The following is a 24944-nucleotide window of genomic DNA, read 5'->3' on the forward strand; positions in this document are numbered from 1 at the left end:
ATAATGCAGAAGGAAGCATTTTCTGGTAAATCTGAAGGAAGAGTGTGTCTGACGCTTGGCTGTGCATTTGTTGAGTTTGAATTAGGAATCTTCTCTCTAAGGACCTCTTAAAAATGATTCTCAGGGGCGCCTGGGTGGCGTAGCAGTTAAGCGTCTGCCTTCGGCTCAGGGCATGATCCCAGCGTTACGGGATCGAGCCCCACATCAGGCTCCTCCGCTGTGAGCCTGCTTCTTCCTCTCCCACTCCCCCTGCTTGTGTTCCCTCTCTCGCTGGCTGTCTCTATCTCTGTCGAATGAATAAATAAAATCTTTTAAAAAAAAAAACACAAAAAACGATTCTCAGACCAGCTCTGTCTACCATGGGAAGGGCTCTATTGCCACGTTCTCAAATACTTAGAGGCCTGTTAGAAACCTGCAGGTTACAATTACACTGTCCTGCATTAGTCAGATATTCTAAATGGACTATATGTAGGGGTGTGTGTGTGTGTGTGTGTGTGTGTGTGTGTGTGTGTTCTAGCCTGTTCCAAAAAGGATTGAAGGTGGATTATCTGGATACACAGAAATCAAAATAATATTAATTTGAACCGGGCAGAAAAAGGAAAGGAAGGACAAAGGAAATGATCCCAGTGGGTTTGGGACAAAGACCAGTTCAACGCTATATATCACAAACACTATATACTTGCTATGGGCGATCTTCAAATATATCTGTAGCCAGAAGGAAAATCAAACCCATTACTTCATCCAATGTTCAGAAGATTTTAAGAAACTATTTGTTTAGGAAAAACACAGCCCTTCTGGAGACTATGACCTGATAGAGATTTTGCAAGAGGGTCTCTATAAAGAGTACACATTTTGTAATACAGGCAATAACACCCTCAATAATACTCTTTGGGTAGACAAAACAATTCTCTAAAAGAAACTAAACACTGGGAGAAGATGCCAGTTGGAAGGCTATTCTTGCTAGATGTTTAAAAGTCACAGGGGTCCGGTATCTCAGGCACTGAGTGACCCTGCGTGCTGGCGGATTAACACATCAGTCCAACTCAAGGCCATCCTTCGAGGCTGCGTCTGCAGCAGAGTCCACACCTGTGGATTCCAACGCCTACAAGCGACTGATGCTGGACCCTTCTCTGAGGCTATCTTCCAGCAGATAGTACAGTACTGAGCATCCGATTCAGGCCTGGGGAGAGGAGGCTGAGCTTGACCTTGTTAGTGGTCCAGGGTGCAGATCCCAAGACGGAATCCTTTCTCAACTCAGTGTATTCTGGGCAATTGGACTCATAAATTGGTCATCTCCCTGTTGACCTTTAATAGGCCTCTATTACAGTAACTTGTGGTTGATCAGTTGAGCTCCAAATGACTCCTTTGCTTTGCTGTCACCCCACCCCCCCAATACAGCCCTTACATTGCTTCAATCTGGACGCAAATTTCCTTCCTTGACCCAAATTTCACCACATTCCCATCTCTACCTGTGTTCCATCCATACCAGACAACTGTACTTTTTGTTCCTAAATACTGATACTAAATACCAACTTCACGCCCTGGCTAATGTTATTCTTTTTGCCTGGATGTTCCTTCCCTCCCTGTATCTGCCTAGCAAAATGGAACTGATCTTATCCATCAAGGCCCGATAAAAACCCTTCATTCACAGTCCCTTTCTATTCCCCAGGGCAGGATTCAATGCTCCCTCTGCAAACCACTTTTGAAATCCTTTGAACAAAGCTCTGTGTGTGTGTGTGTGTGTGTGTGTGTGTGTTCTGCTGTGTGCTGGGGCTGTGCCTCTGCTCCTTGTCACCTGGGCCCAGCAGAGTCTGGCACACATAGGTAGTCTGCAAACACATGATGAATCAATGCTGAATGCACAGCAGCCAAGTTCAATTTTGGCAAGAGTCATTGCTTTAAGATGAGGGCGGATTAGGGAGCAATCATACCGGAAGGGGATTCAACTGTAAAGTCATCTTGCCTTGCTAGCATAGGACCTGAGCCTTCTACGGGCCTGGCACGGTGCCTGAAATATACGGATAGTACGTGTGTATTGAACTAGTGTGCTGCTATGGTGGATACGGAAAAGCAGGGCCTGGTGACTACAAGAGGACGGAACAGGAGGCTGAGAAAGCCCAGCCTGGCAGGTTGTAAGTACAGATCTCAGTGTAGACAAACACAGGGCTACCACACGAGGAAGGACAGTCAGAGAGCAGGAATGGAGAATACTGGGGAGGTGGCCGTAGTCCTCAGAAGTGTCAGATGCTAAGGTCCCTGTGGCAGGGGTTAGGACAGTACTTGAGTTTCCAGCAAGGCAAATGGCAGGAAGGAACAGGGCCCCGGTCCTAGAGGCAGGTTAACAAGCAGGGCCCTGCTGGAGAAACTGAGGCAGAAGCTGTTAAAAGAACCTGGGATCCAAGATGAAAGCAAGATGACAGCAGAGATGGTTCTTAACCCAAGTCAGGACTCTGCATGGAGACCGGGTGCGGGGCTGAGCTTGGAGGGTTGAGGGGCCTGGGTACGCGCCGGTGTGGGGACAGCACAGCCAGTGGTGGACACCACGCAGGGCCTGATGAAGCTGGCACCCGAGATTAAAATAACACAGTAAATAGGTTCCAGAACTCTGTCCTACAAAACACTTCTTAAGAGTGACATCTAGGGGCAAATGCCATTCAGGTATGCTCATCCAGCTGCCTGCTTGCCATCAATGTGCCCCGGAAGGTGTTGTTTGACTCCCCTGGTTTCTTTAGCTTTATCTAACATATATTTGCTCAGCGCCTACTATGTACCAAGGACAGGCAGGAACTGCCTCTCTACCCTCTCTCCTTTACTCCGCAAATACCTACTGAGTGCTCACTATGTCTCAGGCACCACAGGAGGGATTCAGGTCAGACGTGGCCCGGCTGCCATAGACTCGCACAGACAGTGATATGCTGTCCCAGGAGCTGGGAAGGCACCGTGCAGGGAGGGGGCAAAGGATAACGCCAGGGCCCCCACCGAGGAGACTGCTCTGAGCAATGACACTGCAGCTGAGACCTGAAGGGGTTCCAGGGAGAGGGCCGCCGTGACCTTGACCAAGTGAGAGAGTGTGGGGAGAGTGCCATGGGGTCTGGTTGGAGAGGGCTTGTAGAGCAAGCGTAGATAGATTTGATTCAAAGTGAGGTGAGAAGCTGCGGAAGTTTCTAGGGAGTAATACTGTGTCTATTGCTTCAGTTCAGTTTTTAACCAAATTCTGATTAATTTGCCACCTTCTCAAAGATAATAGAATGAAGGAAAAACACTCACATGTTGACAGTGTTATTTTTGGAAGGTGGGTTTTTAGTACCTTCCTGATATTTTAAATATTTTACTGGCTTAAAAAAAACCCATTTACTACCATTAAAATTAGGCAAAAACTCCCACGTTCTTATAGTAAAAAATGGGGGAGCCAAATTTCACTTGCTAATGATATAAATGTATTTGTATGTCATGAAGTTTCTAAAACCATTTAGGGAAACTTAAAGCACAGTGGTTCTAAAATCGTCACTGGGTAAAACATGATTTTGTCTTTTCACTCTTTGGTACGGGAAAGATTTTTCAAAGGAGAATTTATTTCTCAAAATCGTCATCACCGAAATGCTTCTGTTTAGCAGCCGGTGTCTGGGATGCTGCTCTGAAGGCTAACGGGTGCTCTTGGGATCAAAGAGTAAGCGTGCCTTGGTTTTGTGCCTTTTTGTCTGATTATAGCTTGCTCCTGAAGTCGGCCCTACTCTAGAAATAGTTTATTAAGATGGTCCTGGGCTCAACAAATATTTTGGATAAAAGGAAGGGGGGGATAAAGCAATGCCTTCCTCTTTCAGTTTCCGGCCTTCAAGCTTTCGGCCACGAGCCAGGTATGTTTTCGCATCTTTGTGGCGAAGGCTCACCTCACCCTTAATGAAAAGTGGGTCAGCTTTTCTCCACTCTCCCTAACAGGTTATTCAAATGTGCTGCGTGCGTTAATTAACCTTACCATTCCAAATTAGCGGTTTGCTGGAAATGAGGACACCTTTGATTCAAAATGTAAATATATACAACATTTCCCGGCCTGCCTAAAAATGGCAGCTTTATTATACAAGAGCTTGGGGCGCTATTTAGAGAGTTCAGAGACGTGCTCCCAGAGCTTGAAGGACTTCGTCTCAAAAAGGGAACATAAAACTAAGAAACAGAAAAACTTCCGGAAGGCTTAGTAGTATGTTAAAAAAAAAAATTGTCACAAGGTCTGAGTCAAATGATGAAAAATCTGCTGTTCATCTTTGTCAAGCTGGAAACTTTAGGAAGCCTGTATGTGTCTAATTGTACACACACATGTGTTTGTGGCCAGCTCTTTTCCTGTTGTGAGTGAGGAGCGTGGGGGATAGCAGGTGGGGGGCAGACAGGGGGGCAGGTGGGGGGGCAGGCAGGCTTGGACCCCCCCCTTGCTCTTACCAGAATAAGGCCACTTTCTTGTGTTTTGTGTACTGCTGTTGTGCTTGAGGTCTCATTTCTAAGAGGGCTTCTCAACGTAAAAGTTTTCAGTTAGAAGACCCATTGCGATATAGGTAACACGGGGGGCTGCTGTGTACTGGATTTCGGTTGTGGTCTAGGCCCTGGGATGAACAGTCTACCTATTCTGTTCAGGCAATTCCACTTTTACGGAAGAGGAATCCAAGGTTCTGAACAGGTGAGCACTTGTATCGCAGGCAGAGATATTAAGGAGCAGGCCAGGATTCAGGCTCACCTGTCTGCTCCAAAGCCCATGCTCCCACTGCCGTGCTGTTCTGGATCAGGGTTTAAGGCCTAAAGTACCTCTATTCACAGGCACTTCCATGCAGGCCAGTCCTCCAGAACACGACACGTAAGTATAGTAACATTTAGGAAGCTGTGTTTTTAGTGGTGCATGCTGCCTAGATGTCACTTTGGAGAAGGAGGTCTAGAGGCTTGGGAAAGAAGCTTTGGTCCCAGAGGACGGAGAAATGGTCCCAGACCCAGAGAACAGTGCAAAGTCTCCCTGCAGAGGTTTGTTGCTTTGGGTGGAAGGCGCCCGGCACGGGGAGCGAACTCTCCTTGGCCTCCCACGTCCCATGTCTTTTCATTAAAGAATATTTTGAAGTGTAACAATGAAGAAGAGTAAAGGGGGAAGTGCTGCTGGGATTTTAGGGGTGGCATGGGCCCTGTGGGGTCCATAGGAATGGGAGAGACGGGCAGTCATTCTGGGGAAGACCACTGACAGAGAGCGAACACGCACGGAGACAGCAGGGAAGCCTGTCTGTGGGGCGGACTCCCGCGTGTCAGACTAAATGGCGTGATTGCTGCTGTGCGTGAGACTCAGATGAACCCCCTCCCCTGGGAGGGGAGAACTGAGGGTCCCCCTCTTCTTTAAATGGTAAAGTTCTTCCAGGTTTTTTTTTTTTAACCATTTTTCTCTTCCAGGAAGTTGTCAAAATATGTCATTTTTTAACTTTAAAGAAAAACAGGACTGAAATATGTCAGATCCCTGGAAATAGTCTGAAACCCAGTTGAGTTTACATAGAAACACACACACACACACACATACACACATACACACACCAAAAATCCTAAGACCATCTGGCCCCTGAGCTCTCAGTTTCTCTGATGACACTCCTGGAACCGTGGGAGGACGAAGTCCTATAATCAAATCGAAATCAGCCAGGAGAACAAACAAGAACAGACGGCTTTCAAAACAATATGTATCTCCCAGTTCCTGTTCCATGGAATTTACAGGGCCCAGGCCGCCTCCCAAGGATCACAGGGACTCAAGAAGAGAGCCTGGAAAAAAGACTGGTTCCTGAAATGCTCATTGCAAACCAAACTGTGCTGAAGAGGCCCTAAGGCTGGGGGACGGGGTGAGGGGGCTCTTTAAAGGGGACCCAAGGCACAGGTGCAGATTAAGTAATCACTCTTCACCTCTACTGATCTGTTTTGTGTTTGTAGGGGGTACCATGTAGGTATTTTATGTAACAATTAGGTAATAATTTTCACTTCTATTCATTCGCAGTTATTAAATTTGCAAGTGTGAAAATTTTGCTCTTTGGGGGTTTGAGATATTTGGTAGTCAAAAGTGGATGGAGACCAGGAAGGAATGAAAAAGAAAGGAGGATGTGAACACCCCTAGGGAGATGGGTTGACCCGTGTCAGGGCTCGTTGGCCAGTAAGCAGGCCACGCCAGAGCTGGGTGTACCACCTGTAGACACACTGACAGGATTTCAAATGAAAGAATGTTCTGTCCTTCACCAAGAGTCCAGTGGCGTGGCCCCTATGCCCTCTGTCAGTAATTTGATAAAGACACACCTGTAGCAAACATCAAGAGAAGCTCAACCTGTTTGAGAGTCCTGAAAGGAACAGGTAAAATTTGGATTTTCTAAGCCCTACCTTGAACAGAGAAAGAACTGTTCGGAGGTGCTCCTCCATCAAGCCCCTCTTCATTACATAGGCCTTCCTGGTGTTCTGTACCTGCCTGGCCCACTGATGACAGAACGCTTTTGCTTGTTGTTTGGTTTGAGGTGGGAGGTGACAGAGGAGTGGCATTTTGTACTTGGGGATGGAACGGAGGACACAGGGAGGAGGGGGGGATGGTCCTGCCAGAGAGGGTGGGCAGAAAAGCCTTAGTGGAGCCGAGGAGGGAAGGGCTGCTGTGCCTGGTAAGTACCCTCTGGTGGGTGTTCCCGGAGGCTGTGAAGGAGGAGGCCAGTTACCTGAAATTTCTGGAAGTGTAGGCTTGTCTTCTTTCCAGAAGTTCCCATCACAAACAGGAAGTCTGGGGTTAGCACAAACGGCACTCTTTCTTTATTAATGCCCAGGAAACTTTTGTAATTCCCAAGAATGTGTCCAAAGTCAATATGAAATAGGTTTCCTTCAGAGAAGAAAATGTCTGACATCATTACACTGGCACAATCGCTCGTAACAACACTCTGGTTTGTTTATTTCCTGAAATATTTTTTTAAGTTGCCTGAAAATGAGCTATCTTGGGTGAGAGAGCTATTTTTACCCTGTTTTATCAGCTTGTGATATTTTTCGGCTTAGCAGGTGTGTGTAGTAGTAACCACAAAGCACTCTTTGAACCAAGTGTGTTTTTGATATCCTTCTGGTGTTCTTTAAATGACAGCCAAGTGCCATTAAAAAAAAAAATTCTCGACTCGTCTCAGAATTATTCTTAGAAATGTAAGCCCAAACTCTCTGGCTAGTCTGTCATCATTATGCCTGGGACTCTCTTATGCCCTTTATGTGACTCAGGAGAGACGGATGGTTCGTGCTGCTTCAGGGAAGGACATTCACCTTTTGCTTTTGAGTAGCACCATAGAAATAAACCATTTCAAATCTCTTTTGAGTCCATTTCTACCACTGTCACTTTTACCACCACGATTACCATCATCTCTTCTCGTTAGATAGCCCGTATCACATGTCCATATCACAGTCCATAAATACATTCTGTCTTTTGCATCTCACAGAGAGTAAGCGATTTACCCCAATCTGGTGCTTTTTCCAGGCTCCACTCTTGAATTGGTCCAGATTTCTTAGAGAACCCTTTCCTGGCACGGTGGCCAGTACTGACCACTGTCAGGGCCATCAGCGAACCAGTGACAAGGGGTAGGTTAGGAAGGCAGAGCGTTTCAGATGTAAGGACATCTGGGAGTTCTTGTCATCACTTCTCTGCCACGTCGGACACTAGGGATCACACCCGCCTTCACCAGCTTCTGGGATATGCCCTGACCCCAGCTCTCTAGCGACTCTCTGGCTTTTCCTTCTGAAGTCTCATTTCTGGCATCTTCTTCCCTTACTCCCTGGGGTGGTCCTAGCATAGTGCACGGTCATGACTTCTAGATGTGTGCTCCCACCTTGACCCCCGTTTAGATATTACTGGGTGCTGCGGGAAGGTGAAAAGCGGGAGTTAGTTCAGCGGGGACGGTGTTTCAGTTGGGGAAGGTGAGAAAGTTCTGGGCATGGTGGTGATGGCAGCACAGCAATGTGAATGTATTTAATGCCCTGTAAGTATACACTTAAAACTGGTTAAAATGGTAAATTCTCTTCTATATATTTTACCACAATAAAAAAGTAATAAACTCACCTGTCTCTGTGATCATAATATTGTCGTTGTGCCTGTCGCCTATTCCAAGAACAAAGGTAGCCACACAGTAGCCAGCACAGGAATAAACAAATCTCTCCACTGCTGCCTGAAACTAAGTCAAAGGCATTCGAATATTAGCCGTGTTCTAACTGCAAAGAGCGCGTGAGTCAATTACAGAGGACTTCCGAAAAGGCACCCTTCTGGGAACCATTTTCAGAGCAAGAGCGTTGCGCCTGATTTCGTTAACATCTTATCTACTAAGTGCCGACTTTCTCTTTGCTCTCCTTATGTTTTAGGGGAAGATTCAGTGAAGCGCAAGAGCAGGAGGAGGAAACAAGAGTCAAAGAGCAGCAGTTGATCAAAGGGTTCATTTCCGCTCCATGCATCGCTTGCCAACAACTCCACAGAACCCGTAATCATTTCTCCTTCGTCGGTGCACGTATGTTTTGCTTGTGACCACTTCAAGTATGCACGGGTTCACAAATCCACATGTATAACAGCCTAATAAAGGCCGCTAGTTATATTTCTTCCCCAAAAGGCCGCTAACCATGCAAATGAGTAGTACTAATCCTGTGCAGAACTTGAAACGACAGCCAGACGGCCCAGCCACGCAGCTTGTCAAGGATGCAGCATATGTCCCTCAGAAGGAGGGTGCTGGCACTGACGCTTCCCGCAGCCATAATTCACCGTTTAGATTGGCAGGCGGGGGGGGGGGGGGGGACATTCCAAGTTCGCTTATAGGATACGTGCATTTCCCAGGTAGGAAGGGCTTTATACATGGTGACTAAATTTTTCTGAACAACAAAAACAGACTGTCCCAAAAAGGGCCAACACATTATTTCATAGAACCAAATTTCATGCAAAGCGTGCCTGATAACCAAAGGAGAAGCAAATGCTCGCGGCATTCTGAACGTAGCACCCGCGTTCTACACAGATTGCCGTGTCCCATGGGAAGGCACTTAAAACCCCTCGGTCTTGCAAGGAAGGGCTCTCACCCAACATCTGGAGGCATGACACTGGTAGATCCTTTGAAAACGTGAACCCACTATGGCTACATACATGACAAGCTTGCAAGGAGCCTTCCGCGCTGCGAAACGCAGGAGCTCACCTTTTCTTCAATAGGGCATTTTTCTTTGAGCCAGTGATTCAGGACTTCATCTTTGAACGCGCCCGTGTTGCCCACTGTGCTTTGCTGAATTTTGGCAATTGTTGTGGCATCTTTCACGATCTCGATCATTCCTGTGGGAGGAGGCACAGAATCTGATGTAAATTGGGGCCTGGTGCCTGAACCAGAGGGTGAAAGGCTGGGTCTCTGCTGACGGGAGGGCAGAGGGCTTTTCAACCAGGGGGCTATTTTCCAGGATTGTGCTGGTGGTTTTCTTAAGAGGGACAGAAAGGGAAGGAGGAGGATGTGGAAGTTCTGTGGGACATGCTTTCAGTTTCCCTGGATGAAAAGGGAGAGGTTGGTTTTGAAAGGTGATAAGCGCTGGTGCTTGGCAAACAGCGCCTTTTCCTTTTTTGAATCACAGGGTCAAATGGAAGTGGTTTTATACAGTTCTCGGATCAGAAGCTTGAATAAAACGATGTGTGGCTGAAACAAAAATGTTAAATGTCTATAAAAGTACCTACGAGTCGAGTATGTAATCGCTTCAATAATGTGAATTCTAAGATATTGAAGTAAGTGACAGGTCTTTCTGTCTATTTTTAAAAGTTATTTGTGAGAGAGAAGTTTAATGTGCAGTGAAACGAGTTACAGCTGAGATGTGGAGAAGCAGAGAGGAGGGAACAAGTTCTTACTAAAATCACTGCCATGTATAGTCACAGGATTGGAATCCCACATTTCTGTATTTTCAACAGATCCACATTAAATCAAGAGTAACGTGCACCAGCCTTGGAACATCGCCTTCCTTTTTATATGGATTATGTTTGTGATTTTTCAGGTATTAAATGCCTACCCTAAAGGACTTAGGATCCTTTACGGCGAGCTGAGCGGTACATTCAGCTCCCGAGGCGACCACATACCTATTTTGTCCCCAGTTGAAATGCAACCATATGGCAGGAGGCACAGATCCAAAGATTCAGTCTCCCAAATGGATTCCATGATTCGCAGAATCTAGACATCGAACACAAAAAACGTTTCCATTAGAAATACATATTTTAATGTATTTTTTTTCCTCTTAAAAAAAACCCGACAGTCTTATCTGGAAACACGAAATATATACATTAATGTATACCCTATAAGTAACGCTATTCTTTAGTTATCAGTGGGGTGCCCTGAAGTTCTCCTTCCTTGGGAGCCTCTTAAGTTTGGGCCTGGAGATGTTCTCTGGGAAAGAGGATGAATGGATTTGGTGTGGGGAGAGGTGGCAACCACGTTTCAGCTGCTCAGGGGTTCCACTCCAGTTATGTGTATTTTATCACCACGGCAAAAACTGTTCTGCTCTGATGTTCTTACGAGTTTTTACCCATAAGGCACTCTTGGGCTAACCTAAGGCAACACTAACAGGGATGAGAATGCTGGCTCATTTACCAAGCACTGTTTCATGTCCATCCGTTGTGTTTACCCTATCACGTGAGTGTGATTATCATTCCCATTCTGCAGGTGGAGAGACAAAGGCTTCACGAGCTTTCGTACCTTGCCCTCGCCTGCCAAGCAGTGTGTCTCAGCATCAAAACAAGGACATAAAAGGCAAGTGCAAACCTCCCCGCAAAGTGAGAGGAATGACACAGTGATGCCCCGTGTTTCTGAAGCGCTTTGAATAATTTAAAGGAGTCTACAGATTTATGGGAAGTGCAACAAACCTCCAAAAGGTTTGAAGGATTTATTTTTCTTTCTTTCTTTTTAATACTTCTGGGACAATACACATAGGATTCTTGAAAAGAGAGCAAAAGGTATTATTGTTTCCATATTAGAAATAAGTGCAAGCAGAAACAGAGAATGGAAAACACGACCAGTTTTTAAATAGGCCACATTTCAATCAATGGGGTTTGCCTATTTTAAATAATCTTTAAAAACATTAGAAATGGTATTTCTACAATGGTGAGCTAGAATATGGAGAACATTACCGGTTTGCAAAGCTGAAAGTGACCCAGAAATGTTAGGAAATACGGAAGATGGTTACCGTCGATTACCATGCACCTTCTGCTCTAGTAAGCCGTTCACTCTCGCTACTTAACTGGACGATTTCTGAAATCACCTGCCTGTTCATCTTCTCTTGCTCTCCTTCCTGTCAAATCACTCACTTGAGTCTGTGTGTGGATGTATATCAAGGTGATGTGTCTAAGGAGGGCACCTGTGGGGACACAGCCTCGTCTATAAATACACACAAGGTGGATGCCAGGGGGCGAACAGGTCTGTATTTTATGTTACCATACGAGGAACGGGGTGTGTACAAGAGGGGTTAGGGGAGGGGCACCTATCTGGCTATGGGGGAAGGCTGGCTGTGCCTCTTCTCAGGGACGGCCGGAACTGGGATGCTCACTAATTGCACATCTAAGAGTCCACAGCCATGTTTCCCCCGTGAAAACTCTCTGTTACTCAATCTTTGATCACCGCGTGTGGACGGAATAGGAGAATGGGAGGAGAATCAGTAGGAGGCATTTTTGTAGATCTAACATGGAATTCTTTTTTTGGGTAATTGAAGGAAAAATTCCTGAACGGTAACGTACCTGTAAAATGAGCATGTCTTGGCGCAGATCATCACCGTGTTTAAAGATAATTCCGATCGTTTCATTGGATAGGGCTGTAGGGTCAGCACATTTAAACTCAAGCCACAGGGGCTTTTTCTTGGAGGCCATCACTTTACATTTTTCAATCTGTAAGGAAATAGTCACATGTTTCCTACACATAATGAATACATAATGTGGAGACATACATCCTCTTGCCCAGCAGGACGATAAACAACCAGTATTACAAAGCCCTAGCTGGAAAACGATGTTTAATGATTTGGGTGAAAATACAGAAAGCGTTTGCTACCAAATCTGGAAATGCTCTATGAGAGCAGGTTGCAACACCTAAAAGCAAGGATTCTCAAACTGTGTTCCAAGGAACCCTAAGAGTCTGTGGAGGTACCCAAGATGCAAGGGCAGATCCAAACCTCCGTGCACCCCCCTCCTACAGGGCCCTGGTACTCCCATGGGCCCGTTAATACAGAGCAACTCTGCCGTTTATCCAAGCTCAACATACCCTAGTAGACAAAACATAAAGAAAACCATACCAAGGCCCATCATAATCAAATTGCTAGAAACCACGGTGCTAAAAAGAAAATCTTAAAAGCAGCCTAGGGAAAAAAAGACATGTACAGAAATCAAAGATAAGAATGACAGGAGACTTATCATCAGAAAATATGCAAACCAGAAAAAAATGCTGCTGAAAGGGAGAAAACAAAAATCACCCTAGAATTCGATATCCAGGGGAAACATCTTTCAAAAATGAAGGTGGAATAAAGAGGTTTCTCAGACAAACAAAAGCTGAAAGAATTTCTAGCCAGAATACTTGCACTATAAGAAGTACTTAAGGCTGAAGGAAAATGATGCCAGATGGACACACGAGCCTATACAAAGAAATAAAGAGTCCCAAATGTGGCAGATGTGTGGGTAAATATAAAAAATGTTTCATCTCTTAAATCTGCTAAATCTATTCTTAACTGTTTAAAGCAATAATAATAACTATTATTATTATTGGGTTTATAACATATGTGGGAGTTAAAGGCATGACAAAAATAGTACAAAGGATAGGAGGAGTGTAATGGAAGTACACTGTTGTAAGATTCCTATGCAAACATGAACTGGTTTATCATCTGAATGTAACCCAGAGCATGTGGTATTGATGTAAGGGTATCTATTTATTTATTTATTTAAAAGGTTTATTTATTTATTTTAGAACAAGTGGGAAGAGGGACAGAGGAGAGAGAGAATCCCAGACTCCCCGCTGAGTGTGGGGTCTGATGCAGGGCTTGATCTCATGACCCTGAGATCATAATCTGAGCTGAAATCAAGAGTCGGAAGCTCAACCAATCGAGCCACCCGGGCACCCCAAGGATAGATATTTAGATCAATGCAGTGGACTGGAGAATCTAGATATAGACCCACTTATGTATGGTCAGCTGATACCTGACAAAAGTGCCAAGGTATTTCAACAGGAAAACGTTAGTCTTCCCAACAGATGGTACCAGAAAAGTTGGATATTCGATTCTGAAAAATCCACACCTGATCCTTACTTCCCACTGTACACAAAAATTAACTCAAAATGGATCAAAGACTTACATATAAAAGTGAAATCCATGAAACTTCTAGGAAAAGTATTTGTCACGTTGAATTAGTATTTTTCAACTTTGGCACTGTTGCCATTTTGGGCTAGATCATTTATCGTTGTTGGGGGGCTGGTCTGTGCATTGTACGATATTTAGCAGCATCCCTAGTCTCCACCCACTAGATGCCAGAATTGTCCCAGTTGTGACAATGAAAAAGAGCTGCAGACATTAACACGTGCACGCATGTGTGTGTGTATTGGGGGGGGGTGTCACCCCTAGTTGAGAATTACTGGATTAAACAAATATTTCTTAGGACACAAAAAAACAAACTACAAAAAAAAGTGGTAAGTCGGGCTTAATCAAAATTAAACACTCTGCTCTTTGAAATACACTACTAAGAAAATGAAAACGCAAGCCATGGACTGGTATTTGTAAAATGTATACCTGATAAAGGACAAAGGATTTGTGGGGTGCCTGGGTGGCTCAGTCGGTTAAGCATCTGCCTTCAGCTCAGGTCATGATCCCAGGGTCCTGGGATCGAGTCCCGCATCGGGCTCCCTGCTCAGTGGGGAGCCTGCTTCTCCCTCTCCCGCTCCCCTGCTTGTGCTCTCTCTGACAAATAAATAAATACAATCTTAAAAAAAAAAAAAGGTAAAGGATTTGTGTCTAGAATATATAAATAACCTCAAAAATAAGAAGGCAACCCACATTAAAAATGAATGAGAGATGAGAACAGAAACTTCTCAAAAAAAAAAAAGCCCATAAAAGATACTCAACATCATCAGAGATATGCAAATAAAAGCAACATGAGATACCACTTCACCACTGGATGGCTAAAATTAAAGACTGGCGTTGATGAGGATGTGGGACAATTGGAACTCACATACATTGCTAGAATATAAAAGGTACAGTCACTTTGGAAAAACAGTTTGGCAGCGTCTCATAAAATTAAACCTACACGTACCATGAGTCCACTCTCTCGCTGTTAATTATTTACTCAAAAGGTGAATGGAAAACAAATGGTCGTATATCCACATAGGGGAATACCACTCAGTCATAAAAAAAAAAAAAGGAACAGGCTGCTGACACACACAGCGACGTGGATGGAGCTCGAAAGCACTATGCAAAGGAAAAGAATCCAGATACAAAAACCACATATTGTATGATTCCACTTCATGAAATTCTAGGAAAAGTAAAATGACGTGACAGAGGCAGATCTGTTGTCTAAGGATGGGGGATGGAAGGAGGGAAGCACAAATTGCAAAGGCACATGAGAGAACCTTTCCTGCGGCGTCTCCTTGGGAATGTTCTCTATCCTGATTGTGGTGGTGCCTGTATGATTTGTCAAAACTCATTGCACTATACACACTTACAATGAACACATTTCATTGTACATGAATGATTCCTTAAGAGAGCTGATTTAAAACCAAGTGGATGGGAGATTATCTGGTGTGGAGGCTTCTAGTAGCTAGTGCTTCGAGAAGGCCTTGACAGGAGCCCTCTTGGGGACTTTCCAGCTTCTCTGTCTCTACGTACACGTCAGCTCTGACCCACTGGGCCCCGTAAAGCGCGCACAGACAGTTTCAAGACACAAAGACCACTTGCAGACGTCAGGGTGATACCTACCACTAGCGCTCCTGCCTTCAGTCCAGGATCGTACGGCACTCTAAAGCTCTTTGGGAGATTTGAATTCTGCAGGTTTTCGAGCTTTTGCTTAAGTTGTGAAATAACTGGAATGGTCAAAAGTGCACAAAAGTTACGTGAGTTCAAGAAGTCCACCGATATTATCTAGAACATTCCCTGAGGCCACATCTCTTTATAACATTCTATCCATATGGTCTGATGTGGAGCAGGAGCCCAGGGTGTAGGTTTCTGTCTTTGAGGAACTAACCATAGAGGTGGCAGGCTTAGTCAGGCTTACTGGGAGCAATACGACCATGACGTGTGACACAGCAGAGGACAGAAGCGTGGGAGCGAAATCTGTGGAATCTCAAGCCAGTCACGTAGGGGATGGTATTTTGAGGGTAATGCTGAGGAATGAATACTGTAGTTTTCATTCCAACGTGAAACTCTGAACTGCCATGTGGTTTGGGGAACAGACATTTGAAGACCGTATTAAATGCCATTTGGTTAGGGTTCTGTAAATTCTTTTCAAAAGGGGAAGTTAGGTTATGTGGAGACAACATGATAGCCTGAAAATTAAAGCGTTCTTCAGAATTCTAAATTCTAAGGCAAAAAATGTAGGTTAAAAATTACTTCCTGGATACCATACTGGAGGCCAGGACATGTGTTTCCCTTTCTCACTTATAATACAAATAAAAGTAAGATGATTATTACCATGATTATTTTTTAGGAGAGAGCACTATTTGTGTATTGGAAAAGAATTAAAGGGAAAAAGTGGAAATTCAGAATATTCAAAAGTTTAAGGTACTGGCTGAGTATGTTAGAGTGTGTCTATTAGGGTCCATAAGTGCTGGGACTAGGTATACAAAAATGAATAAAAAATATCCCCTAGTTGCAAGGCTCATGCAGTTTACCAGACCAGAAAGACTTGTTAATGACTATAATTTAATACAGTATCAATCCAAAGCTATGGGAATACAGAGAAAGAGTGATTGATTTTCCTAGGGGCAGGGGCAGGATTTCTTAGGGATAAGAGGATCATATTGGAAATGACTTCAGAGAGGAGGTGTTTAAGTACATTGACATATATAAATATGTATATACAAATTTTTAATTAGTTTCTCAATGATTCATTAAAAGACTGAAAATTTGAAAATTATACACATATATTGAAAGGGAAGAAAAAGGTAAATATTTGCAAATAACTAATCTTTGCGTGCGTGCGATTGTTCTTAATACATCTTACATCAGCATAATGCTTTTCAAATTTTTCAAAGAGTTTAATATCTATTATCATAAATTCATCGTTAGCATGTATACGTGTATAGTTCAAAAAATATGAATGTGTAAAAGGAAGAGTTTTAAATTTGCTTATTCCACGGAGACAGAGGATTAAAAAATGGGTCCCTGGTTCCCTTTAGGAAGGTGTGACTTGCCTCCCTGAGGCAGAAGAATCACAGGGATGATGGCATTTGGAGATGAAGGCCTTTGGAAAGGGAAGCACGAAAACACAGCCACGGTACCTTGGGAACTGACGTCATACTTTTCCGCAGAGAGCGATTTAATATCAATGGTGACCTTCTGCAGCATCTCGATCACGTGAACTTGTTGGGAGAAGTCGTGCAGCATGGCCGTGCCGCAGCCCCTCAGATAGGCCTCCAGGAGCACGGCGAACCTCTGCTGATAGTGTCTGGACTGGGCTATCTCACTTCTCAAGAACCAAAACAAGAAATGGCCAATTCTTTTGTTCTGAGGGTGGGAACGAGAAGGGTGAAATGACTGTGACTCGTGCTCCGTCAGTTAATTCTTGCTAACTTTTGAAATGTCCCACTATGACCAAAGTGGAAGGACTTACCCTTAAGCCTCGTTTCAGCAGAAATCGGGCCAGGGCGCTGTCATGATATGGCTCGAATTTCACGGCCTGAAGGAGGAACACATGGGCACTGGTACGACCGCATTCTGTGCTGGTTAATCAGGAAAAAGGGAATGCAGGGGACACGGCCTGCCTTCCCGGGTCTCTCTGGGCTAGGCTGATGAGAATCTTACCAGTCACTCAAGTCCACCCTTTCTTTTCGAGGACACTTTGGGTCCGAGTGAACCACTTGCTTAGGGCCTGGGATTAGAAGCCAGAACTCTCTACTCACCGTTACATGCTTTTGATAACTTCAAAGGTGAAGTGGTAAGGGCTTCCCAAGTAAGCTCCCATTAAGGGCTTACTTGATTTACTGGAAGGACAGAGGGGACGTAGGGGGATGGCTGTAACAAGTCTGCAAAAGTGGAATGTGAAAGAGGTTGTTGGAAAGAAAATGGACAGTGGAGATAATAGTGCAGGTAAGGAGAAAAACATTTGTTCGATGTGAAGATCTTAAAAACCTATCACTCCCCTTTTGCTCAAGATGTGTGTTTGGCCTCGCACTGACAAGCCACCGAGCTGCCTCGCGGGCCCTTCCTGCAAGGAAACAGCAGGCCTGGACCGTCCACACAGAGTGATCACTACCCCCTGCCATGTGGCAGTGTAGACAGAGCTTTTTGTCTGGAAAGTCTCTGATGGTAGATGCTCCTTCGGGGTTAGTAGCTTTCATATCCCTTGGCTGTCACAGGGTCACTGACTCGGGTGGCAGACAGCTCTATGACTGAAGGAAAAGCCCCAATAAAATGGAAAAAATAACTAGGGATGGTGGGTGTGTATATTTGTTATGTCATTCTCTGTATTTACAGTAAGTCTGCAGAAGCTCATCATTTCAGCAGCCGTAAGACAAGCAAAGAAGATGTGTCCAAAAAGTTAGAGGGTGGATATCACGTGTAGGCACAGAGGCTTAAAATGAAATTAGAAATACTCTTAGTATTTCACTTACAAATAGAAATGGCCTATCTTTTTTTCCCCCAAGGAGCCAAAGAAATTCCCATTCCACTTTATGTTTTCAGGCCTGTGGGGTTCTTGGTACAATTTCCAGTCCGTACTCTGGTTTTCCAGTTTGGAAATGACCGAGACTGACGTGATAATCTCTTATCCCCATGCTGTCAAAGGCGCTTCTCATGGTTGTGGGCCAGTAGGGGTCTGTAGCTGCCGTGAAGGTCTGAATTCTGAGAATGTGGTTATTTAGCCACGGTCCTGACTTCAGAATCAGTTGTAAGTTTCTAGCTCGAACGTGAGTCTTTTCGCCCTTATTCGTGTTTCACTTCTGTAAACACAATGCAGATCTCAACCAGCAGACCATTTTCATCAGGAATGAGTCATTCCGCCATATCTGAAAATGTCTCAAGTAGTTTTACAAATGACGACTCTTTCTCAGATTTACGACCACAAATTCAATGTTAGTATTACTTATTGACCTCTTTTCATTTAAAACAGTTCCAAGAAGAATGCCATTCATTTTTCAATTCCGCAAAATTGACTTGTGAAAATGACAATGAAAAATAATTCATCGGTGAATTAAATTTCCTTAATTTTCATTTGTGTTATGTCAGTATCTGAACCAGTTGGCAGAGAACAGTATTAGGTACATTTAATAGATGAAGGCAAAGGTCGAGTGTCATGTTTCAAGTATCTGCCTAATGAGAAGGTGAAGCTTCAGAGTTAAGACTGAGGATATCCAAAATGCCCATCAGAAAACTCCAGGGCCTTCCTCTAATGATAGCTAATGATTTGACAGTTTAGTGTCTAACACTTAGCCTGGCTAATCCTAAAGATCTCAGGTCAAACATCACTTACTCAGAACTGTCCCTGGTTTCCTCCAGCTAAATCGAGTAGCCCCAGGACCCCTGCCTATTTTCTCATAATACTCTGCAGTTTTCCCCCAAAGCATGTGCACAATTTGTTATGAAATATCTGTTTGTATGTGTATACATTTACTGTCGATATTCTCCATGGCACCACGAGCTATAGGGGGCGGGGGAGGGAGAGGCAGAGACGGGCTCTGTTGTGATCACCGCTCTAGATCTAGCATCCAGAACGGGGGAAACACTCGGTACGTGTTGTTGAATTAATGAAGGGACATGTCTGCACTCTAAAATAAACATTTCTCTTCCAATTCCTTTACTTCCTCTTCCATGTTAAGCAGCACAATACCATCTGGGAACTGCTGTGTGCAGAACCGTGTCTCTTTTCTTTCAACTTCCTAGGTAAACCGTAGTCAAATCGCTTAGCCCCTCTGGACTACAAGGAAAGGTGTGAGAACCGGAGTGGAAACCCTGGACCAGACCTGTCTAACGAGAGGGGCTTTTGAGGTGCCACTCAGAGAGGAGATGTTATTCTATGCATGGTGAGGAGTGTGATCAGAGAGGCTGACCTTTTCTTTCCAGGACACACCATCCTGACACGGGGTTGATGCAGGATGTTGGAGGCAGTGAAAAGAGCAGGGTCTGGAATCAGACCTCCTGGGCTTGATTTCTGGTCTGATTCTTTCCAAGTATGTGACCTGGAGCACATTACTTAGACTCTCCACGCTTCTGCGTCCTTATACATAAAATGCAAATGTTAATTTGACCTCTATCATAGTTGGTGGGAGAATTCAATGCAAGAATACAGGAAAAGATGCAAATCACTTGGAGCCTCAGAGTCTGGGCACAAGGGATCCTTCAATAAATTGGCTCTGTCACTCATACAGTGAATGAGAACAAAGTACTCCTGTAGGGCTAGTTTTCCTAAAAAGCAAAATTACTTACGTTTTCAAAATGCTTATTGGCAACCCCTCCAAGAGAGTAAAAAGGTAAATGGGACAGTTGACTGCTTTCTGACATGGCTTCATCAGATCTACTGTGACTGACTGTGACACTGTGGACAAAGGGCATTTGAGGACAACTGCATGGGAAGCCCGCGGACATGCAAATAACCCGTTTGAGAAGAGTGCTCCGTGGAGCACAGAAGCATCCCTACCTGGACCAGCTGTAGCAGGTAATGCAGGACATCATCGTCCTCCAAGCTCTCCAGCTTCTGAACTGCGATGGCTCTTACGTTTTCGTCTGAAAAGTTGCAGTCCAGAAGTTGCATCGTTAACCCAACATCCAAAGCACTTTGGTCCCAGACCTCCCGTCTGGCTAACAGTTGGTATGTTTTGGCTACAATTTCTTGCTGTCCCCATTTTACGGAGCTAAACAGCTTAGGATAGGCCTTTGGGTGCTTAAGACTTTCATATCTAAAATGCCAGAGCAATTCTTTGTCCTCTGCCGTGAGGGGGTTAAGTGGATCCGTGGCTATGATCGCCTCCAGTTGCTTCCGAAGCTGATTGGGCATCTCTGCTCGCACCCGGTCCCCTTCGGGGTCAGGGGTGGGCCGATGCTTGGGCAAGGCGATTGGGTGACAGTAATTGTCCAGAAGAATGGAGATGGACATGGAGTTCTCCTTGTCTGGGTTGGTCGCCGACGTGAGCTTGTCGGCATTGAAGCTCCCCTGATCTTCTCCCTTTCCCGAGATCTGCCACATGTGGAGCACGTACTCCCCGTGGCGCAGCAGGAAGCGGTGGTCGATCAGCAGCAGGTTCACGTAATAGAGCAGCTGAGCTTTGCCTTTGCCCTCCGAGCCCGGAGTGTCTGCGGAGCCCTTGCCGGTTGGCGCCGGAGCTTTGCTGCAGTAGATCTGGAGGTTCAGCAGAGCCCCCCTGGGTAAGTCTTTGATTTGGATACTGAACTCAAGCCACACGTTCCAGAGCACCTCCTCCGTGAAGGGTTTGGGGCTGGTTCTCCTTTGGCACAGGACCTGCTGCCCGTGCTGGATGTTGGCCTCCACAAAAACTGTGAGGTCAGCATTCCGGGGCAGCACAGGGATATCAATGCCTCTGATTTTGACCCTGAACTTCCGGTCGCAGTCCCACAGGGACACGGTGAACACACTCTCGTGGTCCTTCCCGTGGATGGTCAGCTGCTCGTGGTAGCCGGTGACTCCCGTGCAGTCATCCACCAGCGGCCACTCTTCTTTCCTCACCTCGTCCAGGGCCGGGTCTGGAGGCGAGTCCAGCACCAGGTGAATCTCTTCTCCGTTCTTGAGGCAATGCCTCACCCACTGGAAGTTCTTGATGGGCGTTTCGCCTACCAGGTACTCGTCCCGGCCGCAGACGCGCAGCACAAAATCCTGTTCGTTTTGGCTCTCGGGGATATCCAGCAGAGACTTCTTCTTGGCCATCTTGGTGAAGAAGCTCTGGAGGATGGTGCCCGGGGTGTCGTCGGCCGAGACCTTGATGGTCTGGCTGGTGGTGCTGCGGTGAATGACGATGAAGGTGCAGTTGTTGGTAATCTTCTTCAGCAGGTACTCCGGGAGGGGCTTGGAGGTCACCCATGGGTGCATGGCGTAGAGCTTGGGGTCGCGGCCGGCCACCTCGACCATGCGCGGAGTGACCAGGCGGCGGCGCGTGAACTCGAGCTCGTTGTCGTGCACGTTGCTGACGTCGGTGACGTCGTAGCCAATCAGGGCGGTGAGCTGGCGCTGGAAGGCCAGCGTCTCGTCCGAGGGCGCGCGCCGCTGCACCACGTGGATCTGGCCCGGGCTCCGGTGCAGCACCTGCCAGTAGCGCAGGCAGTCCAGGGTCTGTACCACCTGGTGCTTGTCGTAGATCTCGTACCACTGGCCCTTCTTCTGGTAGAGCAGGAGGAAGTGGTCCGGACCGAGTCGGTGGTAGAAGTCTGCCGCCACGCTCGTCTCCAGCGCGCGCAGCCACACTTGGGCCTTCATCTGCTCCACGTTGCCGTGGCCGGCCACGTGCAGCAGCGCCGTCTCGGGGGTCTTGCTGTGGCGCTGGCTGGTGGGCAGCACGAACTCGATGGGGATGAGCTCCATGGAGGACAGGCTGGCCGCGGAGCTGCGCGGCTTCATCCTCCGGCGCCGGCGGCGGTTGTCCTCTCTCAGAACCACGGGCTGCTCATAGTTCTCCAGCTCCATGCCCTACGCGACCTGGGAGCAGAGACACAGAGGGCTCTGTCACAGGGAAGGCACTTTCTGTTTGCGTTTTTCGACGAGGTGGCAGAAGGAAAAGGGCGAAGAATGGCAATGATGCGCGCAAGAGGATGGGGGGTGGGGTTGGATTCGGGGCCCATGAATCATGATTTCGCCACTTAGTATCCGGCTTCCTTGGGGCTAGTTCAATAATCTCTGAGCCTGTTTCCCACCTGTCATTTGGGGTTAGGACTACCTCGGAGGGTGAGGTAAGGATTAAATAAGGTAATATCTTTGTTCAGTATGGGCAATGGGTATATGGGGGTTCATTAATCATGTACTTTCATTATGTCTGAAATTTTAATTAAAAAGAGCGAGGGAGATGGAAAGCACTCATTTCGCACGGTCCCTGACATGTTACAATGGCTCCAGGTGGTAATTGTTGTTCTTAAGTTACTGAAATGGATAGAGGAGTAAAAGCCAGTTAAAGGGCCGAGTTCTAATTTACAAGGTGCAGTGTGAGATGCTGAAACCCCCCACTTCGAAAACAGGCCTTCAACTTGTTTCCTCTTTGTTCAGTCTTACACTTCTCCTTGGGACCCAGACACCCCACCCAACCACCCTGCACATTCTTGATTTTCAAACTGTCTGGATTAGGTATCTACTCCCTAGCCAACTTCCTGTCTATTTCTTTTCATTTTTTTTCCTTTCTAGTTAGGAAAGGTGGTAATTTCATTGATGATATTCAAAACCATCAGAATGGGTGAAGTTGCAAAGTAAGAACATTTGCAGGTATTTAAGTTTCTGAATTGGGAAACGTGTACACATCCCGGCTGTCACGGCAACATTAAGGCAGTATCTTGGGGGAGTCACCCAAGGCCGTACGGGTCTAGTAGGAATTTTCAGATGTTTGTAATTTTGCACCAATTCATTCCATCTGCTCTGCCTTCCATAGTGGAGAAGCCACAGGATGGAAGGAAGGATTTCTGGATTCCACTGACCTGCTGTTTGGACCCCAGTAGATAATTTAACTTCTTTTTTGCCCTCATATTTTCATCTCTGTAATGAGAATTCACCAATTTATTCTCATCAGTTCACTCTTTCCTAAATCTTTAATAAGTACCTACGCTTTCCAAAGCACTTCAGTATAAATGTGACAGAATGCAATAGGAAATACTTCAAATACAAAAAAATATTAAAATTGGAATACAAACGAGGGGTTTTGATTTTAATATTTAGTATCACTGCATTGTAAGATATATTCCAAATAAGAATCAAATATTGAAACAAAAATGAATGTTTCAGAAAATACCATTTATTCTCTTAAATGACTAATGTTAGTGAGATTCATAACTACTTATTTCCTCAAGAAATAGCGGGCCATTTGATATATACCAAAAAGGAGAGTTTGATTAAAAGATAAGAAAGACAAGTTTCATTTGTTCCAAACTTCTATTCAAATCTTGACCTAAACTTACTTTTAAAGTCAATATTCCCTCTCTTCAAATACAATGAAGTTATATTTAGTGAAGACACAAAATCAATTTGTCCCAAAGGACTATCTCTTGCAGCTTTGAATTCACTGTCTGGGCTGTTGCTACATTATAGATTAACTGCCAAAGACAAGAACCTAAGATATATTTATATTGACACCAAGTCCAAGTTGAGGCAAAAGACAAATACACAGCCATCCCTTCTGCCTCAGTGATACCAAACAATCTTACAAGATACAAGATGCAGAAGAAAACCGGCTGGCTAAATACTCACGGCTTTCCTTCATGGCTGAGGCTATGGAGCTTTCTGCTCTTAAGAGAAGGCGTCAGAAACACCGTTAGGCACAGCAGGCACTAAGCATGCACTTGTAAGAACTTGGAGCCCGGCTGGCACGAGCTCCAGTGCCCTCCCCCTTCCTCCCAAACAAAAACAAAACAAAACAAAACAAAACAAAAAGTACAGATGCACCTGCAAAAGCTTTTGCCGGAACCTTGTGGATATCCACACGTCTAGGTTGGACTAGACAATGAAATGGAGACATTCAGCGGTGTCGCAAGAACCGACAACCGTTCCAGATAACAATATTCTAGCTGAGACGGAAGTGTCACTATTCTGAGTCAGACCCAACAAAGGGCAAAAAATAGAAGGAAGTAATACCTGATAAAGCAGCGGAGGTGATGATGCTGAAGGATCATTTGTTTAATTTTTGAAAACAAAACAAATTCTAATCTACCCAGTGCGCCTCTAAACTCTTCTGCTTTTCTGGGTCTCCCTTCGTATCCAGATGCAGAGGAAGTGTTGCAGTTACCAGGAAGGAAGTTTTAACCGAGTTGATTATACGTGTGATTGCTCATTTTAAAAGTGTCAGAAATGCATTTCCTGTTATAGCACAGAGTGAAGCACGAGAGTGAACAATGTTTACCATATATATATATTCTCCTCTTTGAACGAACTTTTTAGAAGGAGAGAGACTGAAACAAATTAAAATACACATTCATAAGACATATACACATGAGACAGAAATACTCTTTCTAGATACTTTGGAGAAGAAAAGGCCTAACAGCCACAGTATTAGAGAAACAGCCTGGTAAGAAGACTTTTAAGAGCCAAATTAAACCCATTAGTCCTGCAAAGCTCATTGAATTAATTTTTTTTTCATGGGAATTCAAATGAACCCTTGTTTATATGCTATAACTGAGGGGTGGGGGGTAGAGAAACCTAGTGATCTAAAGGCCTGAGTTATCAAGCTGAACATTTTCAAAGACAAGGTCTGGGAGCTTGCTTCCTTTCTATATGTTGTCAGAGCATTCAGGGTCCAAAATATCACTGGTGTGTGTGTGTGTGTGTGTGTGTGTGTGTGTGTGTGTCCATGTGTGTTGTAGGGGGAGACTTACTGTGAGCAATGATTGGCTGCAGAAAAAATAGAAGGTTTCTTGGTGTCATGGGAGAATTGGCGAGCAGAGCACTGTCACACCATCAGATAGACAGTCACTGAGAGATCGCTCCTGAGTCCCATGGGAGTAGAGAAGCCATAGAAAAGCCATCCTAAATAATTTTTAGAGCAGTTCTATATTTTCCAGGGGACCTCATTTCCTTCTGTAACCCCTGAGCCCACTCAGATCTTGAAGCAGTGTCCCCTCTCCTC

The 24944-nt window shown here is 45.2% G+C and overlaps 1 protein-coding gene across 5 annotated transcripts in view; it reads right to left on the reverse strand.

The window, feature by feature from the left end:
- Window positions 1-24085, reverse strand: part of PIK3CG (phosphatidylinositol-4,5-bisphosphate 3-kinase catalytic subunit gamma) — a 33364-nt gene extending 9279 nt beyond the window's left edge. Inside the window, exons 1-10 of one of the 5 annotated variants that reach the window (XM_026503546.4) lie at window positions 23957-24085; window positions 19817-21823; window positions 16796-16861; window positions 16464-16689; window positions 14944-15047; window positions 11735-11881; window positions 10088-10178; window positions 9174-9304; window positions 8066-8177; window positions 6696-6853 (exon numbers count right to left, since the gene is read on the reverse strand). In XM_026503546.4, the coding sequence (XP_026359331.3) occupies window positions 6696-6853; window positions 8066-8177; window positions 9174-9304; window positions 10088-10178; window positions 11735-11881; window positions 14944-15047; window positions 16464-16689; window positions 16796-16861; window positions 19817-21811 (3030 nt within the window). In that variant the 5' untranslated portion in view covers window positions 21812-21823; window positions 23957-24085. Of the gene's footprint in view, window positions 1-6695; window positions 6854-8065; window positions 8178-9173; window positions 9305-10087; window positions 10179-11576; window positions 11882-14943; window positions 15048-16463; window positions 16690-16795; window positions 16862-19816; window positions 23754-23956 lie in introns of those variants that run through there. The other 4 variants (XM_026503567.4, XM_048212898.2, XM_048212897.2 and 1 more) reach the window with 4 other exon arrangements.
- Between the last annotated feature and the right edge of the window lie 859 nt (window positions 24086-24944).

This window comes from Ursus arctos, unplaced genomic scaffold (genome assembly GCF_023065955.2).
Source record: "Ursus arctos isolate Adak ecotype North America unplaced genomic scaffold, UrsArc2.0 scaffold_3, whole genome shotgun sequence".
NCBI lineage: Eukaryota > Metazoa > Chordata > Mammalia > Carnivora > Ursidae > Ursus > Ursus arctos.